The following is a 19,575-nucleotide window of genomic DNA, read 5'->3' on the forward strand; positions in this document are numbered from 1 at the left end:
TTTGATCTATATATACATTTATATTATTTAATTGAAAAAATATAATATAAAGAGAGTATAATTTTAATTATTTTTAAATATATAAAGAATAATTATAGTGTTATTTAGGAATGGTCAGGTAGAATTACTTTTTCAATTCGATATGACTTCATCCAACGCTACTCTAAATTTTTTTTAACCCAGAGCCGGCTTTAGGGTGTGCAACCTGAGCAATTACTCAGGGCCCCTAAAATTTTAATTTTTATAAAATAGTCCTCATCTTTTACTTTTATAATTAAAAATCATAATTTAGTCATTTTTATGCTTTATTAATATAATATTAGATTAATTATTCAAAATAGTGTAATATATCTCCGTTCTATAGGTTTTATTTTTCAGTTTTGCTCAAGGTTTATAGTTAAGAATTCCTAATTTTTTTATTTTATAAAAAAATCCATAGTTTTTTGCTTTTATAACTAAGATCACACAATTTAATCATTTTTCTATGATTTATTAATCTAAAATTAAATTAATTTTTCAAAATAGTAGAATATATTTTTGTTTTATAGGCCCTATTTTGAGTTTTCGATCAAAGTTTATAACTAAGGGCTCCTAATTTTTTTAGTTTTATAAAATTATCCCTACTTTTTACCTTTTATAGCGAGGGCTCATAGTTCAATTATTTTTTTATGATTTATTAATATAATATTAAATTAATTATTTAAAATAATAGAATCTATTTTCATTCTATATGACCTATATTTAAGTTTTAGCTCAAAGCTCTGAAAATATTCGAGACGATTTTGTTCTAACCCGACCTAATTCAAATATTAATTTTAAAAGAAACGACCTAATTAAATCAGATCAAGTCAAAATCCTTTGAATCTAGATCAAATACAAATAGAGCTACTGGGACATATGCCGGTCTTGAGATTCCCAGCTAATTACCTTGCTTTGAAAATTCAGTGGTTTTGCCCGGTTGATATCAAACCTAAGCCAAATAAAACCAAAACCCAAGCTTGTGGCGTTCCATGTAACATATGATATTGTGATGTAATTACCACGGTTGATATGCATGTTTAAAGTGCTGCATTTTGTCAAGAAAGCATCAAACCCAAGTTATATTATTACTAGTTTTAAGATTGTTCAACTAAATTTTACATACTTTATGTATTATATAATTCTACCAATATTTAATCTATTGATTGATTAATTTAGATTGTGTCCTGTAAACAATTTATTATAAGAATAGTTTTCAATCTAATTTATTCTATTTACAACGATGAGAATTAAATTCCTGACCTTATTTATCTAGTACATTATCTTAATAAATCAACTAATTTTTATTTCATATATTATTTTTTTAAATATTAAATGACATAAAATTGGGTTAAACACTTGGAAATTAGTTCAAAAATATTTTGTCCCTAAGTCGTTTGAAAGTAAGCATTGGACCATCGACTCAGATCGTTGTAATCAACCCATTGGGAATACATGAAAAAAATGAGAAACCCGAAGCTTTTTTCATGGGGTTCCAAGCGAGTCGAGATAAAGGATCACAACTGACTCCAAGCTATTGCAAATTTCACACACATAGATAGCTTCACATTGAAAGAAATTGAAAAGAAACGAACTTTGAAGTTAGAAGGGTTTAGGGAACATCCATTTGTGACGTAAGGACGAAAGATATGTTGGCGAGAAGGTTGACTTCTTTCTTCAAAAGTTCTCCATCTTCAAATATTTTTAGGTACTATTTGTTTTTTTGTTCATCTCAGTTCTTTTGCCATTCTTTCTTTTTTTTAGAGTTCAAGTTTAAGCATGTTTTTTTTGGGTTGATTTAAGTATTACTGTTTACCAGTCTCATACTCAACTGATTTTTTTTTGCGAGATATTAAAAGTGGGTTAGTACCCAAAACTGAAAAAAAATCAAGGGATTTCAAGTTTGCCAAGTTGACTTTTAGGATCAGTGTCAAATCCCAGACGGAGAATTAGAAATTCAATGTTCCTTCTAAGTTGGCACATTAGTAATTTGTAATTAATAGTTGAGTTTGTTGTAATTAATAGTATTTTTTTTGTGACAGATTCAAAAATATTTTTTAGGGTGAGTACACATATATATTAATCATATAAAATTTTAATAAAATGTAGACACAACTAAAATTTCAGGATGGACAAAACTATTAAAATATGTAATTATCCGAAGAAAATTTGAATTTAAAAGTGTACACGTGCTCACCCTAGATCCTTAATGGATCAATCACTGGTAGAACTGATCATATATTAAAATTAACACAAGTGAACTAATAACTTAAAATAAATTAATGTTTTTTTAATTGAAAACAAAATAAGGTTTAATTGAGAAACTTATAATTACAAGAGAACGTAATATTTTTATTAATACATAATACAATTGCAATATAATACACTTACCTCATTATTTTTTTATTCTCTACCTATAAGTTCTCTTACTCTAACATACTTTTTATAATCTTCACTACTCTAGTAACAATGATAAATCTCATCTCATATTTATAAATTTTAGTGTTCATTGGATTATTGATACATGTCAATATTTTAACTATTAATCTTATAAACGTTGAAAATATTTTATAGATAATTCTAGATGTAATATAAAATATTACAAATATCTAAATTATTTTACGAATATTTTTAGATATATATTATTTTAGAATATTTTCAGGATATATCTCGTAAATGATAATTATATATTTATATAGTGGTTTTTCAACATTTGTCTTTTTAATGGTTAAAAGAGAGATTCTTTTATTTTAATAAAAAATTAGTTAATTTTTACAAATTACTATTAATTCTTTTCTATCGTTGTCTACAACCGCACGCCGATAAAGCTTTCATTTTTCGTATTTGTTAGATATTCGATATGACTTGACAATATATCATGATGTAGTCCCTTTATCTTAGATTGAATTTTTCTTCTCTTATTTCCCCAGTTGGATGAGGCAACAATGTCGACCCTGTAATATATTTAGGACTGACTGTATATGCCTCGTACAAAACAAGTTGCCTATAACAAGAAGTTCTGCTGTGAGACGCCTAAAATAAGGTTGATGAACGATGTGACCAGTAAAAAAGTAATATGTTAAAAGCGGAGCACAAAATATTATAAATCAAAACCCAAAAAATTATCAATCGAAATAATATAACATGTTGCACTAAAATGTTATACAATGTAAGAAAATAAGTTATAATAGGTAAATGTTACATATACTATTAACATTTTATGTTTTATCTAAAAGGTTACCAGAGTTTAAGCTGATGGGACCTTAGACATTCTCACGATAAGAAAATAAGTTAAAAGCTGAAATATTATGAATATATATATAAGAAATACGGTTGCTCTAAGAATGCCATAGATCGCTAAGAAATAAGTTGCAATTTGTAATATTAATATTTTTATTAATTATTCAAAAGTATTTATAGATTTTAATCCTTTAATTGATTCAAATATATTATTTTAATTTTTGAAATGTATTTATTAATTAATGTTATGAAATATAGATTTAATTTAGTGATTTGATTATATGTTGATTTTGTATTTGTAATTTGTAATTCTTTGATTTAGTATGCATAAAAAAATTTCTTTGACTTAATATATATATATATATATATATATATATATATATATTGATATTATGTTTGATATTTATAAATTTATGTTTGGTATATATTAATTAATTTAAATATAATATTTTGATTTTTGGAAAGTTGATTACTGTCGTTTATCCATGTGATCTCAGAGAATCTTATCCACTTGTCGTCGTGAAGTTGCTCATCGTATGAATTCACGGTCGGAGATATTCGCTGTCACTGAAAAATCTCAATAAAAGTTTTGACCTTTCCTTTAGATTTTCTCTATTTATTTTAGTTTATTCGGTTAATTCTTCTCTATTTTTTAAGGTTTGTAGACTATTTTTTGCAGCTTTTTAGATTGTGTTACAATTTTTTTTACATGTTATAGTCTTATCATATTATTGGAGTTTTTCTAGATTAATCGTTGAAATTTGGGAATAGGTAATGATTTTTGCGTTTTCCGGTATTGGGTGAAAAGTGAATTTGGAGGGGTTGAGTTGATCGGTTAAAGGTTACTATTGGGGTTAAGAGTATTGGATCTGGATTGTATATTAAATTTAGGTTGCATATTGGATTTGGGTTTTAACTAGATATATTTTTGGTTTATTTTGATTCGGGCTTATGAATGAATTTTTAAATCCAAACAAAAATAATGTTTATAATAGGTATTTTTAGTTATCTTTTGAGCATGAATAAATTCAAGATGGGTACAAAAAAAATTAACATAGGCACAAATTAATTTTAGAGTGACACATATATAATTTGAATATTTAATAACTAATTTTAAATTCTAGGGTGGACACATGCCTACCCTAAAAAACATATACCCCACCACTGTTTGTTGTTTATATATGCATTAATTCTTTTATTTTTGGAGTCTTTTTAGGCTCCACCAAAAGATAAGCTATCTAAAATGCTCAACTATGCTGTTGCTAAAGGGATTTTCAGCTTTCACCCAAAGTGTAAGAAAATTGGTCTTACTCACTTAACTTTTGCTGATGACCTCCTTATTTTCTGCAAAGGAAACCTTGATTTAGTTGTCCTCAACTCTTTTTATGAGCTTTTTGGTCTAAAACTTAATGCCCTAAAGAGTGAAATCTTTATTGCTGGAATTTCTGCTCATGATATTGATAACATTATTTCTTTTTCGGGATTCAAGCATGGCATTCTGCCTGTTAGATATTTGGGAATTCCCCTGATTACCAGGAAACTTTCTTTCAAAGACTGTCAACCTCTCCTTGAAAAGATTAATTCTAGACTTCACCAATGGTCTAGGCTGAAACTTAGTTATGCATGCAGGATTGAATTGGTTAAAACTGTTCTCTTCTCTGTTGCTAATTTTTGGTGTAGACAATTGATTTTACCTCAATCTATCATATATAAGATTGAACAAATTTGCTCCAGATTTTTTTGGAAAGGTTCTGACATCCCTACCACTGGAGCTAGAGTGAGTTGGGATCGAATATGCACACCAAAGTCTGAAGGTGGATTAGGGATTAAGGACATTAAATCCTGGAACAAACTCTGCACGATCATACTTATCAAAAACCTCCTGGCTGGGGTGGGTTCCCTCTGGATTGCATGGATTCAAAATTACATTATAAAGCAGTAAAACTTCTAGACCATGGACATTCCTACTAATTCTAGTTGGACATTTAAGAGAATCATGAAACTTCGATCTCTTGCTTATCCTATTTTGTCTGCATGAATTAAGTGTACTAAAAGTTTATGGGAAGAGGTTCGATCGAAGAGCAGCAAAGTTTCCTAGCAGAAACTGATATGGTACCCAATGCACATCCCCAAACACAACATCATCACTTGGATGATAATTCTGGACCGTTTGCCACTAAAGACATGCTGCAGAAATTTGGAATCATTACTAATGCTCAGTGCATCTTATGTTCTGAAGCAAACGAAACCAGAAATAATCTTTTTGCAGATCTTAAGATGGCAGTCTCTATCTGGCGCTCTCTTCTTCTTCTTTATGGTATTCACAAACCTCAATTATCCTGGTCTAACATGTTGATTTGGGCGACTACAACTTGGAAAGGTAAATCGATTATTACCAGTATTTTAAAGCTCTCTTGGTGCGCTTTCAACTATACAATTTGGGAGGAAAGAAACCATCGGCTTTTCAGAGGTGCTTATAGAACCGAGGAAGTCCTTCTTGCAATCAAGCACATTATTAGTACTCACTGAAGTAACAGAAAAATTAATAGATTAGATAGCACTAATTTAGATATATGTAACAATTGGAGTATAATATGATTTTGTTGTACATAGTTTACCCTTGATCTTGTTCCATTGATTGAATTGGTTCTTTTGTAGCAGTTCCTTTGGATAATAAAATCTTATTTATCAAAAGAAGAAGAAGATAATTTATAAGTTGATAATAGTTTACTTGTTTGATTGTATTATGCAGCACAGGAAATTCTGTGAATGAGGAAAAGAGCAAGACGTTTAATTTGTTCCATTTAGATTGTGTATTATAAAAAGTTCATTATGAGAGTAATTTTCAATCTAATTTGTTCTATTTATAACATGAGACTTAAATCCCTGACCTTATTTATCTATTACATTATGTTTATAAATCAACTAATTTTTAATTCATATATTATTTATTTATAGAGTAACATATAAAATTGGGTTAAACACTCGAAAATTCGTTCAAAAGTATATTTTTTCTCAAGTGGTTCAAACAGAAGCATTGGGCCATTTACTCAGTTGATTGTAATAAACCCATTGGTAATACATAAAAAAACGAGAAGCCCAAAGGTTTTTTAATGGGGTTCCAAGCGAGTAGCTAAAGGATCACAGCTGACTCCAAGCTATAACACGTATTCAAATTTCACATACAGATAGCTTCACATTGAAAGAGATTAAAAAAAGAAACGAACATTGAAGATAGAAGGGTTTAGCCAACATCCATTTATGTTGGCGAGAAGGTTGACTTCTTTCTTCAAAAGTTCTCCATCTTCAAAGATTTTCAGGTACTATTTTCTTTTTTGTTCGTCTCAGTTTTTTTCGCAATTCCTTACTTTTTTTGGAGTTTAAGTTTAAGCATGTCCTTTTTGGGCTGATTTAACTATTACTGTTTACCATTCCCATACTCATCTGATTTTTTTTTTGTGAGATATTGAAAGTGACTTAGTACCCAAAACTGAAAAAAAATCAAGGAATTTCAAGTTTGCCCAAGTTGCCTTGTAGGATAAGTGTCAAATCCCAGACTGAGAATTAGAAATTCAATGTGCAGATAGTTATTTCTAAGTTGTCACATTAATTCTTTTATTTTTGGTGTGTTTTTAGGCTCCTCCAAAAGATAAGTTCTAAGTTGATAGTAGTTTACTTGTTTGATTGTATTATGCAGCACTGGAAATTCTGTGAATGAGGAAAAGAGCAAGACGTTTGGTCGTAAAGCAGTGTCTTTTGTCTTGATTACTGTAACAGGTGGTGTAGCCTTGAGTGCTCTTGATGACCTTGCAATCTACCATGGTTGTACAAGGTATGTTCCACTGCATCCGACACTGCTATCGAATTCTAATTATCTAAGGTCTTTGCTTTTCCAAAAATGGCCGACAAGATTCTTGCGTGTGGCTGGGCATGAAACAATGGTGGTATTCATTTCGAAATGCCTTACAACATAGGATTGGATTTAGTGAGTCCAACATGCTTAACTTTCGATTCTCTTCAGGACACAGAAGAGATGAAATTCATTTGCCTCTTGTCATGCAGAAGTTGTGTGGCAGGAAGTGTCAATGGTCCATATGCAAAATTGAGGGTTCCTTGGGTTCTTTTAGAACTCGGTAACTATGCACAGAAGGTTTAAGTCCTTGAATACCATAATCCATACTATGTCTTGACTCAGAAGAGAGATACTTGCATGTTGTTTTATTCTAGTATTATTTATAACATAGCATCCGGGAAATATGAGAAATTGGTAGCTTTATTATTTGTGTTATTGTCATGCAGCTCCGTGCGTAATCCTGTACTTGAGCCCCGGCAACATAGTTTCGGTGTGCATAAAATTTTATTTCATTGAAAGAAGAGATATAGTTTTTATTTTCGTATTATTTCTAGTTTCTAATGAAAATATCTACTTTATTCCTTTTTTCTATTAGTAGTAATAACAAGTCCTTTTTCCTAGTAGGGTACCTTTTCCATTTTCATCTCATTCTCCACTTTCTGTTTGTAATATATATATATATATGCAACTTATCCTTATTGTTGGCCTATCAACATTTCAGCACGGCCATGGAGAAAGCCAGTAAGCATCAGGCAATTATAGATGCTATTGGGGAACCAATTAAGAAGGGACCATGGTACAATGCTTCTCTTGCCGTTGCTCACAAGAGGCGTTCTGTATCTTGCACATTTCCCGTGTCAGGACCACAAGGCGATGGAGTATTACAATTGAAGGCAGTTCGTAATGGAGGTTAGTTTCATCTGCTTATGTGTTTCGTCTTGTCTTTTTCTTGTTCAAACATCTAGATCCACTCATTAGTTACAAAATTGTAACCTCCAAAATCACTCACCTTATCATTTGCCAGTTAGTACGCTTACTCAATTCTTGGTGGGCAGTTCGTAATGGAGGTTAGTTTCATCTGCTTATGTGTTTCGTCTTGTCTTTTTCTTGTTCAAACATCTAGATCCACTCATTAGTTACAAAATTGTAACCTCCAAAATCACTCACCTTATCATTTGCCAGTTAGTACGCTTACTCAATTCTTGGTGGTAAGTTTATTCATAAATAGCTTCCATGTGGAAAGCGCTTTATTAGCTAGTTGTGTTTTAATGAGCAATTGTAATTTTTCAATCCATCTTCTTTCCAAATCATACATTAAGCAGTTGTCCGTATTATTATCTCTTATTCTGAATTATTCATAAGCTGGATATGTATTTCTCTTTCAACCCGAAGCCATTCTGAAACGGGGTTCTTTTACAGATGATACTTGGTATTCCTATTTCCTTCCTCGAGACTGGGAAATCCTAATCATGGAAGCCCTTCTACACGTTCCTGGGAACGAAGAGAAGCAGCGAGCATTACGAATTAGTCTCCTGGAAAACATCCCTCATCCAGCTCAGAGGGCATGCACTGAGTCCAGGCCTCAGAAATCTGAGAATCAAGAGAAGAAATGAGTACCCATACTTGTGGCAAATTTTTTTCTTTCCGTTGGAGTTCGAATCCAACTCTTCTCATGTCAGAACTCCATATCTGATGTGCCCCTGCAGATGAATAAATTTTGTGAAATTTTGCTGTCTTTTGTAGCTTAAAATATGGTAAAAACACCAATTATAAATTTGGTTAATAGGCAGATAGGATTCAAATAACTTTCCTTGTTAAAATAAAACATTCTTTCAGAGAGTCTGATTTGTCTGATGATGTTTTTAAAGAGTGAATCCTTGTGATAATAAAATTTCATTGTTCAAATTTCAGGTTGTATCTGCAACTTTTATATCCCTTCTTCCAATTATTGCATGTAAATGGCAGAATCTTTGTAACTTAAAGTTTTGAGGTACAATGGATTTATCATCTTGCATGACTCGGCTCCTGAAAAACAACTTTATTTGCAGGAGAGAGCCAGCTTGATATACAGTTGATATTCTGAAGGCTATGAACCAGTGATTACAAGCTTTTAACAAATACAATGCTACATACAAACTAGAATATAGTTTTGGAAAGGGAGATTTTATTATGTTCCTAGAACAGGCCATTTACAGGTGATGTGCTAAACACTGGCATGTCTTTGGTCGATGCATTACCGCCATTGCTGCTATTACTGCTTTTCCTCCAAGGATTTGCTTCACCAAGCATCGTAATCACGTCCCTCATTGATGGACGGTCCTTGGGGTGCTTGGCTGTGCAGAGAAGTGCTATCCGAACAACTAAGAGCATCTCCTTTTGAATATGCTTACAGTTCCCTAAGTTAGGATCTAATGCCTCTTCTAAAACTTTGTTATCTCCAACCTTTCTCCTAATCCAGTCGACAATATTGATGGATTCTCCGAACTCTGAATCTAAAGGTCGTTTCCCAATTAAAAATTAGAGTAAAACCACCCCAAAACTGTAAATGTCGATCTTTTCATCCACCTTCAAGGTGTAACCATATTCCGTTACAGGATAATTCAGAAATAAATTAGGATTATCTATAAACAGGGAATCAAATCCATGGAAGTGAGATGTCAAAACTGCTGACTTACCAGGAGCTATGTAGCCGTAAGACCCTGCAACCATCGAGACTGTTTCGTTCTTTCTGACCATCATCCTTGCCAAACCAAAATCAGCAATTCTTGCCTCGAGATTTGCATCAAGCAGTATGTTGTTCGACTTGATATCTCGATGTATAACAGGTGGATGACAATCATGGTGGAGATAAGCAAGCCCTTGTGCAACTCCGACTGCTACGTTATACCTTGAAACCCAATCTACCAGCAACCGACTGGCTTGTTTGCCATTTAAGGCATTGGCTAAGCTACCATTTTGCATAAACTCATACACTATCATCATACTGGTATCATTATGAAGGAATCCTAATAACCGAACTATGTTTCGATGCCTAAGTTTCCCTAGGACATTCACCTCTCCGACTAAATCCCCACCGTTTCCAGATTCGACATCAGCTCCCGATCTCCACAACTTTTTAACTGCTACAACTGCATTTGACTGTGGCATCTTGGCCTTGTATACGACCCCGGTGGCTCCCATCCCCACCACATTTGTTTCTTTGATATAGGCTATGATGTCAGCAGCTGTGAAACCAAGTCTTTGGAATGCCATTAATCTCCATGGCCATTCTCCCTTTCCTGCTTCATACCTTTCTTCGAAGCAACCGCCATTGGAGTACATCCTTTTATAGAGCAATCGCCCACTGATGAGTAACATTCCAGCTACTAGAACAAATGAAATCCCAATGACCCATTCGGCAACAATATGCCTTGCTCGCAAGCTTCTTTGTCTTGATGAAGAAGTTGCTGAATATAAGTTACATGGAGGGAGAACACCGCCACAGAGATCAGCATTGCCGACAAGGTCATCTGGATTGATTGTTTTTAGCAGACCGTTTGCTTGAATCGTACCCTCTAGTTTGTTATATGAAACATTGAACACTTCTAAAGCTGGAGAGCTTCCGAAACTGTTAGGTATCCCACCTGTTAAAGAGTTGTTAGACAAATCAACAACAGCCAAAGTGGACATCTTTGCAATCGATTCTGAAATTTCTCCATTCAATCGGTTATTCCTCAGATTCAAAGTGACTAATTTCTCACACAAAGCAATGCTAGCTGGTATGCATCCTGTGAAATGGTTTGTTGACAGATCAAGCACAGAAAGTGAAGGCCAATCCTGAAACTGATCTGGGATTTCACCAACCAAGTTATTGTTTGAGGCAATGAATGCTTGCAGGCTTGGGATTGAAAGAATGGTAGATGGAGAGGAGGATTGAAGGCCATTACTAGAAAGATCAATAAAAGAAAGTGATGTAGAAGAAGTTTACCGAGTCCAACCGGATTTGTCCCGGATAGAAGATTGTTCTGCATTCGAACACGAACAAGCGACGAACAATTCGATAAGCTGACTGGCACCGGACCTGAGAAAGCGTTGTTAAATAGAATGAGCTTGGTGAGATTGCCTCCATTGCACAAGGTTTCCGGTATTTCACCAGTGAACGAATTGGATGATAAATCAAACCACAGCAACGGCAAATTCTTTCAAAGATCGACCGTAAGTGATCTTGACAGGGAACTGTTCCACAACTCAAGAACCTGCAATTGTGTCAAGCCTCCAATTCCAGCAGGAACAGAGCCTGATAACTGATTACACATTTCAAGAGCTGTAAGTTCTTAAGCTCGGAGATCTCATCAGGGATTTCTCCAGATAACTCATTATCAGATAAATCCTGCGCCTTCAATGAAGTGATGTTGCCGATCGACTGGTGAATCTTGCCCTCCAAACTGTTCTGATACAAAAACACTGTTTCAAGTAACTTGAGTCTCCCTTGTTCAGCTGGAATCTCTCCACTAAGATTGCCAACAGCTAAATCAAGGTACTTTAGAAAGGTTACCGAACTCGACGGGTACATCGCCTTCGAATTCATTGTACCCCATAATTATAGTCTCCAGCGATGAAAGCTGCCCGAGTTCGCCCGGTATCTGGCCAGTGAGTTTATTCCCAGAAAGGCCAAGGATTTTCAACTTCTGCAAGTCCTTGAAAGACCTTGGAACTGAGCCCTGGAAGAAATTTCCCCTCAGGTCTAAAGTCTCCAATGAAGTTACATTGCCTAGATCCTCAGGTAGCACACCTGTGAAACTATTGCTCGAAGCATTCAGCAATGTTAGCCCGAAGCTCTTCCAAAACCAACAGGAAAGCTCCCATTGAATGAATTCTGGCTCACGGTAATGCTGCTGAGTAATGTGAGATGGGTCAGGTTTTCGGCAAAGCCGATGACATATCATTGCAGCACTAGTTGAGAGAACTTAGGCCTTTCAGTTTTCCGTTATCGTCCGAAACTAGCTCACGTCAAGCTTTTCAACTGCACCATCAGAGTTGCACCGTACTCCAGTCCAGTTGCAGTAAGCCGAGGCCACGTTTTCCGGCAATATCCAATCGCCAAGGCGGTTCAATGGATCGATGAGACCGTACTTTATCGATAACGAAGCCGATACTTCATAGTTGGAGTTGTTTTTTTCACTGAAAGAACAAGAACCAAGGCGGCAGCACAGGAAGAAGAAGAAGGACAGCAGCAAAAAATGGGTTCCAACTTCCAAGATTCATATTGATCTTCTTGAATGGCATCTCAGTAGACCATTTTTGATATTGAAGAACTGTAGTGTAGCAGGAACAAGCACGGTTACACCAGTGTTTTTTGAGCTTTGATGATAAAATGATGGGGGAAAGAAGAAGACTGATTAATGTATAAGTTTGGGTATATAAATAAATATTAAAGAAATGGGTGATTAGTTTAGCCATTGGAGAGCTCGTGAGATATTGGGTTCTGGAACAGCTATTAATCCAAGTAACGACGAGGAAGCTTTTGGTCCGTATTCGAAGTTCCTCCGATATTAAACATGGTAAAAAACTGCGTTTATTCCATTTTTAAATCAAAGGTTTAATTATGATACCAATACTTTTGCTCTTTCAAATTTTAAAATTTAGTCTCTTTTACTTTTAATTATAGGGATCTAATCCTTTTACACCTAATTACGTTCAAATTCAATTATATGAGTTTTTAGATTGAGGACCTACATGTAATCCGAATTTTAATGTTATACCAAGTATTTGATTTAAGGGTAATGTATACAAATGATCTTTTGAATATATGATAATTTTTTACTGAGTCTTTCTAATATTAAAAGTTACAAAATAATAATTTGATTAATTATTATGTTTCAAACTTATCCTATTTTATTTAAAAATTGATAATTGTTAATATGACGATCGAGAATATGATAGTCGTTTGAGATTTTGTGATCATATTTTATCACATCACAATCAACATGTTAATATTTAACTCATAATACAATCAATTTTTAACAAAAAGTGATGAGTTTGTAATATAATCAATAGTAGGTGACCATTTTATAATTTTTTTTATAATTTTTATAGTCGATAAACTCAACAAAACAACACTTTATATAGTCAAATAACACTTTTACATCTTTTAATAATTGGATGACTTAATAAAGCAACATCATATAGTTAGGAGACTATTTGTGTACTTTACTCTTGCACTCGTTTAATGCATTATCAATGTAAACCACATTTCTACCATCTCAGATGTTACGAACGGATTATCAGGAATATTCTGTACAAAAGTAGGATCTTAACAATTAAATCAGTAATTTATCGGGTTAGATACGAATTCTCAGGATACTTTCTCATTCAAAGTCAACTGGGACTAATTTTACCTGTCAAGGGCATTTTCGTAATTTCTTAACCAGGTAATTTGGGTATTAAAACTCTTAACAAGGATAAATAGAATTTAGAGATCCTAGGGTTAATTGCTTTTCCGAATAATCTTTGAACTTTAACTTATTCCTTATCAAACTTCTAATTTCTTGTACAAGCCGTCAGAATTTTATTCAGTTACCGACTTTTTACCTCATTCGGATCGAGTATAGGAATTAATTAATTACCCAGATGAGACAAAACATTTTCATTCATGCATTTACCAATAACAACATGTTCTATAAAGCATGAAAAGGTAGTAATGTATTATCTCGATTTTCGTGCCATATCGATCGACCAATTAATCTCGATTCGATCACTCTCAAACTTGAAATCAACTTCTAATAATTCTTCAGATACATAACAACAAAAATTTCATCAGAAACAGAGCTTAATTGAGAAAAACTGATCGAATTAGGTGGTTAAATAGTGAAAAACAGCTTACCGGATTCGAATTTGGCGAAACGAACCTAAAAAATGGACTCAGGACGTCGAAAAATATCAGAATATATATACCCAAAAAAAGTCAACAGACGATCAATGGCGGTCAACGGTCAAAGACTCGGTCTAGGCATAGTTCGGTCTAGGCACAGTTTGGTTCAGGCGGCTCGGTCGACTCGACTTAGACCGGTCCAGCTAGTCAACATACTCCATGGCTGGCAGACGAGGCCCATGTGCAGGGAGGCGCATGCGACGCCTCCGGTCGTCGGTTCGACACGAAAATTTCCAGATTGCTAGATCGTGACCTTGGGATTCTCGTGTAAGTGTTATTTTTCAATGAAACATATTGGATTGCAGAATTTTAAAACATACGAACTTCTTCAATGGTGACCGACGAGTGAAGATGACAGAGCAACAAAGGCACGACGATTTCGATCGGGTTTTGAGCGCACGGTGACGGTGAGTCTGATAGTGCATGATGAACGGGTGGTCGGATTGATCAGAATCGACGAAAATCCTAGTATTGGGGGAGGATTTTGTCGCCTACTTTAGAGCCAAAATTACGACGAACGGCGTTTCACAATGCGATAATGCTTAGGCTTTGGTCGTCGGTCAACGATGAACACGATGGTGGTGGCGACGAGCTGAACTGTGGCCGTACAGTAGAGAATCATGGCGACAAAGAGGTGTCGACGGGGAAGATAATTTGGGGAAATTTAAGGTTTGCTTTGTTTCTGGTTTGAAACCAAAAACCAAACTATAACATATATTTTTTTCTTTGCCAACACAAAATGAGAAAATTTAGGGCTAGGTCCCTGAATTTCCTCAAACTTTCAAAACTGGTTATTTTGACACCTAAATTGGGGTGTGATAATAAGTGAAAGAAAAAATATGTTTTAAACTGCTATTGTTTTAAAAAGATTTGTATATTTTCACTGGTTTTGCGAGAACACACTAGATAACTTATTATGATATCCTAAACCCAGTCATCCGAAATATTTCCCTATGAACTGAAAGCTTACTGTTACTACCTAAGATATCAGTGGGACCTCAGCTCAGCCTAAAAATTTGTAGATGTCTGAAGCGATAAGGAAATATATGCTTATATATTATCTGCACGTTCTTCAGCATCATCTGGTAGTTCTGTATTACTGAGCTTTCCAAAGCTCACTCTATTACTCATCCGTTCCAGTTTAAAAGAATAATATCAATGCAGCTATCGACATCATCAAGGGAGTTCCTTCGACGTTGCTTGCATAGTATGATACATGTGATTAGGGGGCATGTAGGTTGTATTTTGTTATATATACGAGTATGAAAATATGTATTATTTCGGATTACTGATAAATTTTACTTTTGTATTCATAAAATCATTTTATGAGTGTACACGTTTTGATAAAAGTTTTAAATTTTTTGAGATTTTTATGGTGGGTCGAACTGATAGCCCTAATGTGACACCTTGGATCGGGTCGGGTCACCCGTATTGATCTGGAGGTGTTACATTTAGTGGTATTAGAACTTCAGTTGAGTTAAAATTTTCAAGATAGACCGGTCGTTCTACAGTTAAAAGATGTATGGTTAGTACATGCCCCTAGACTACAACCATACTTTTCTAAGATGGTACTCCAAGGTCGAGTTCCTCCCTGTAACGAGTTAACTAAAGTTTTTTATCTGTTAGGGCTCGACCTATACATATTGGAATACCCGTAACGTCTGTCTAAATTCTATAAAATACCTCACTAGTAATGTGTGAGTTACTTATCGAGAAATTCTGATATGACTCCTGAAATAAAATTAGGATATGTTATCGCTCTATGAACATATTCTCGTAACCAAGGCTAAATTGATTCCACAAGATTAAATTTGTTCTGATTCTTTTATTGGAATGAATGAGAGTTCTGATGAAAATGTATACTCAGCTGGTTAAAGATTAGTATAGGACATGTACTTCTGTAAAAGCTACTAAAAGACATGGAAAAACTTATGGAAGTTTCATTTCTGCAGCTCTGTGGCATGAATCAATTTCGAGGACGAAATTCTTTTAAGGAGGGGAGAATTGTCACTCCCCAATTTAGGGGTCAAATTATAAACTTTAGAAACTTATAATCATTTTTAGAAGTTGGAGGAAATTTGGGGACCTAGCCTTGAATTTTCCCATTTTTTGTCAGAAGAGAAAAAAATGTTATAGTTTAGTTTCTGGTTTCAAACAAGAAACAAAGTAAACCCCAAATTCTCCAAAATTATATTCCCCATCGACACCTCTTTGTCACCCCGATTCTCCATTATTCGGCCACTGTTCAGTTCGTCGCCACCACCATTGTGTTTGTCGTCGACCGACGACCAAAGTCCAAACATTATCGCGTCGTAACGCCACCGTTCATCGTAATTTTGGCTCTAAAGTGGGCGACAAAATCCTCCCCTAACGCTTAGATTTTTGTTGATTCCGGTCGATCTGGCTACCCATTCATCACACCGCATGCACCATCGGACTCACCGTCACCGTGCGCTCAAAACCCGACCGAAATCATCGTGCCTTTGTTGCTCCGTCATCGTCATTCGCCGGAGATTTCATGATTAAGGTTTAAGGAGGTTTAGTGATCTTGAAGAATTGATGAAGGATTTTTATGTTTTTGATGTTAGTGATTATTTCTAAAACACGTATGATGATCAAAATTATTGTACATGCATAAATAAGGTTTGACTTAATTAGGGTTTATGGAAGTGTTAGGATTTGGATTCAATTTGATGTTGTTATGGTTAAAATAACATGAAAATGGTGCAAAGAAGATGAATTCAAGCTTGAAATTGAATGAAATCTTTACCCTTTTTCATTAGATATATTCGGCCAAACAAGGAAAATTAGGGGAAAATATTGAAAAATTTTCTATGGTCTAGAAATGATATTAGAAGTATTCTATGTGAGTTGGGAGTTCATTTGAATCAATTTGGAAGCATAGATAACAAAAAGAGCTATTTTCTAAGTTTTGAGAATTTTAAGACTTTATTGCAAGAATGTAATTTTTGAAATGTTTAATACTGATTTTTGGTACTTGAAATGCTGGAAATTTAACTTGGAAAGTTGATTAGAGTTAAATTGCAAAATTTGGAATTATTAGGTCGGAATTCGAAAAGCCTTGGTAATAGTGGGACTTGGGTGTTAGTTTTTAAATGTAAAAGTACCATTTGGGCGAGTTAGAATAATTATGGAAATTCTGGAAAGTGTGCTGATTTTGGAGTTTAAGTATTAAGTTGGGATTGAATTTCAAGTTTATCAAGTTGTAAGGTTGAAATTGAAAAGTCTAAGAAAGTTTAGGATGAAATTGTAAGCTTTTGAGTGTTGAAGTATTGATTTGAACTTTTATTTTAGTTGTGGAAATTTTATATATTTAATGGGAAATGATCATAATAGTGAAGAGCTATTATGAAATTAAAGGAAAAGTTGAGTTGAATTCTAGAAAGAATTTAAAATATGTGGTTTAATTTTAAAATTGGTAAAAGTTGAAGAATCAATTTGGGAATAATTATTTGTGGAATTGAATAAGTGTTTCAAGAAGTTTGAAGTTATAATGGAGTTATGAGTTAAGATATCGATTTAGTTATCGATTTTATTTTATAGATTTTCAAATGTCAAAATGAGCTTATGTTAGAATGATACTAATATGCAGTTTAAACATTTTGTGTTATAATTTGGTATTGTCAGATTACAATAAATTTTTGGGGACTTGTTTGCATGTTCTCAAATGAAGAAGTATTATTTTAGTAAATTATTGAATTCTGGAAAATTTATTGGTATGCTGAATTTTGAATTAAATATTGAGTTGAGGTTGAATTACAAATTTATTTAAGTTTGGTGGTTGAAAATCGAAAGTTAGGAAAGTTTGAGTTGAAATAATAAATGTTTGAAATGTTGAGGTGTTGATTTGAGCATTTTATTAAAGTGCTGGAATTTTTATATTTAATGTGCAATGATTTTAATGGTGAAGGACCATTTTATATAAGTTGGAAAAGTTGGTTCAAAAAAAAAAGATAATTAAAAAGTGTTAAAGTATTTGGTGGTGAATAGGTTTCAAGTATGATTATGAAATTTATTTTGAAAATGTATTTATGTTAGTGCAATACTAACATATGTATCGATATGAATTTATGATTTTGTACAGATCGTGATTGATTTGGTGTTCAAAACAAATAGAGTATAAAAAGGACTAAGTTGGAGCATAGTGAGGAAAAATATTTTGAAAATTTTAAAGTGTCAAGGTGAGTGCAATACATGCATGACATTGTACATAGATGTTTTATACATCATGTACATAGATGTTTTATACATCATCAGGAAGACTTGCGATAAGTCGACCTTGTTTATGTGACGTAATATTTATGTCATTTATCATATATTTGGCATATTTTAAATATGTTAAAGGTTGAATATAAAATGCATTGATCACTGATCATTACATATGATGTTATCATGAACATATATGATATTTATCATGAATGATATTTTGGGTATGAACTGTCCAATGTTAAGTGGTATTAATATACTTTGCCATTGATGGATCAAATAAAATAGAATATATGTCCAAGTATATTATTGAGGATCAATGGTATTAATGGTATGCCATAGAGTCTAGCAGCTGCATATTAGGTAGCACTAGAGTGTCTAGAGAATTGTCTCTGGATTTTTAAGATATTACCCAGACTTGAAAAGTAAACTCTTAGACCTCTCTCTCTATCTCGCTTGCTCTCTCTTTTAAGCTCAAATCACCCACGATTCAGGTACTTTTAATATTGTTTCCCCCGTGTATTTTATTCCAATCGATCTTTATTTGAACCTTATAATTGTTAATAAACTTACTTATTATTATTATTAACCTAATTACACAATTTATCTTATAATTGTTAATAAACTTACTAGCAATAAATTAAAATCGTACTTAGTAACCAACTAGGCTTTTTTGTACCCCTCAATTCTCTAGCGTTTTTCTGGTGCATCTTCTGTCTTCTTTGGTTTCATTTTTCATAGTTTCTCATAGCTTCGACTATAGATGATTACTTGAGGTCATGCCCGTCTTTTAGAGCCCATGGGGCGTATAGGGGGAGGGCTCGATATAGTGGTGACAAGGAGACTAGACTTAGAGTTTGTTCGTTGAATGTAGGCACATTAAATGCTAGGCTGCTAGAGATGACCGACGTACTTAATAATAGGAAAATAGATTTTGCATGTTTTCAGGAGACTAGGTGGAAAGGGGCTCGCGCCAGAGAGTGTAATAGGTACAAGTTGTGGTATTCAGGCGTAGATAAAGCTAGAAATGGGGTGGGTATCTTGGTATCCTCTAGGCTCAAGGAAAATGTAGTTAAAGTTTGTAGATACCGGGATAGGATCATGATGATTAAGGTTATTATAGAAGAGAAAGTGGTGAATGTCCTTTCAGTGTACGCCCCACACGTTGGCTTAGGGGAGGGGGAGAAACGTTGCTTCTGGGACCAGTTAGATGATGTACTTAGGAGCATTCCGGAGGACCAAAGAGTTTTCATAGGGGGAGACTCCAATGGCCATATAGGTAGTGCAACCGACGGGTTTGACGGTGTTCATGGGGGTTTCAGTTATG

General features: G+C 33.9%; 1 protein-coding gene and 1 pseudogene across 2 annotated transcripts; one reads left to right on the forward strand and one right to left on the reverse strand.

Moving 5' to 3' along the window:
* Nucleotides 1-1,594: 1,594 nt before the first annotated feature.
* On the forward strand, nucleotides 1,595-8,900 carry LOC120152991. Of its 2 annotated transcripts, none has more exons than XM_039165037.1 (4): nucleotides 1,595-1,726; nucleotides 6,956-7,090; nucleotides 7,833-8,020; nucleotides 8,531-8,900. In XM_039165037.1, the coding sequence occupies exons 1-4, from the start codon at nucleotides 1,668-1,670 to the stop codon at nucleotides 8,722-8,724; spliced, it is 576 nt and encodes a 191-aa protein (XP_039020968.1). In that variant the 5' UTR covers nucleotides 1,595-1,667; the 3' UTR covers nucleotides 8,725-8,900. The 2 variants fall into 2 exon arrangements, with proteins under 2 accessions (XP_039020968.1, XP_039020967.1); XM_039165036.1 differs by lacking the exon at nucleotides 1,595-1,726 and adding an exon at nucleotides 6,468-6,578.
* A 386-nt stretch (nucleotides 8,901-9,286) lies between these two features.
* LOC120153004 lies at nucleotides 9,287-16,324 on the reverse strand (annotated as a pseudogene).
* Nucleotides 16,325-19,575: the final 3,251 nt, after the last annotated feature.

Source organism: Hibiscus syriacus, unplaced genomic scaffold, assembly GCF_006381635.1.
Source record: "Hibiscus syriacus cultivar Baekdansim isolate YM2019G1 unplaced genomic scaffold, ASM638163v2 tig00111097_pilon, whole genome shotgun sequence".
NCBI classification, from domain to species: domain Eukaryota; kingdom Viridiplantae; phylum Streptophyta; class Magnoliopsida; order Malvales; family Malvaceae; genus Hibiscus; species Hibiscus syriacus.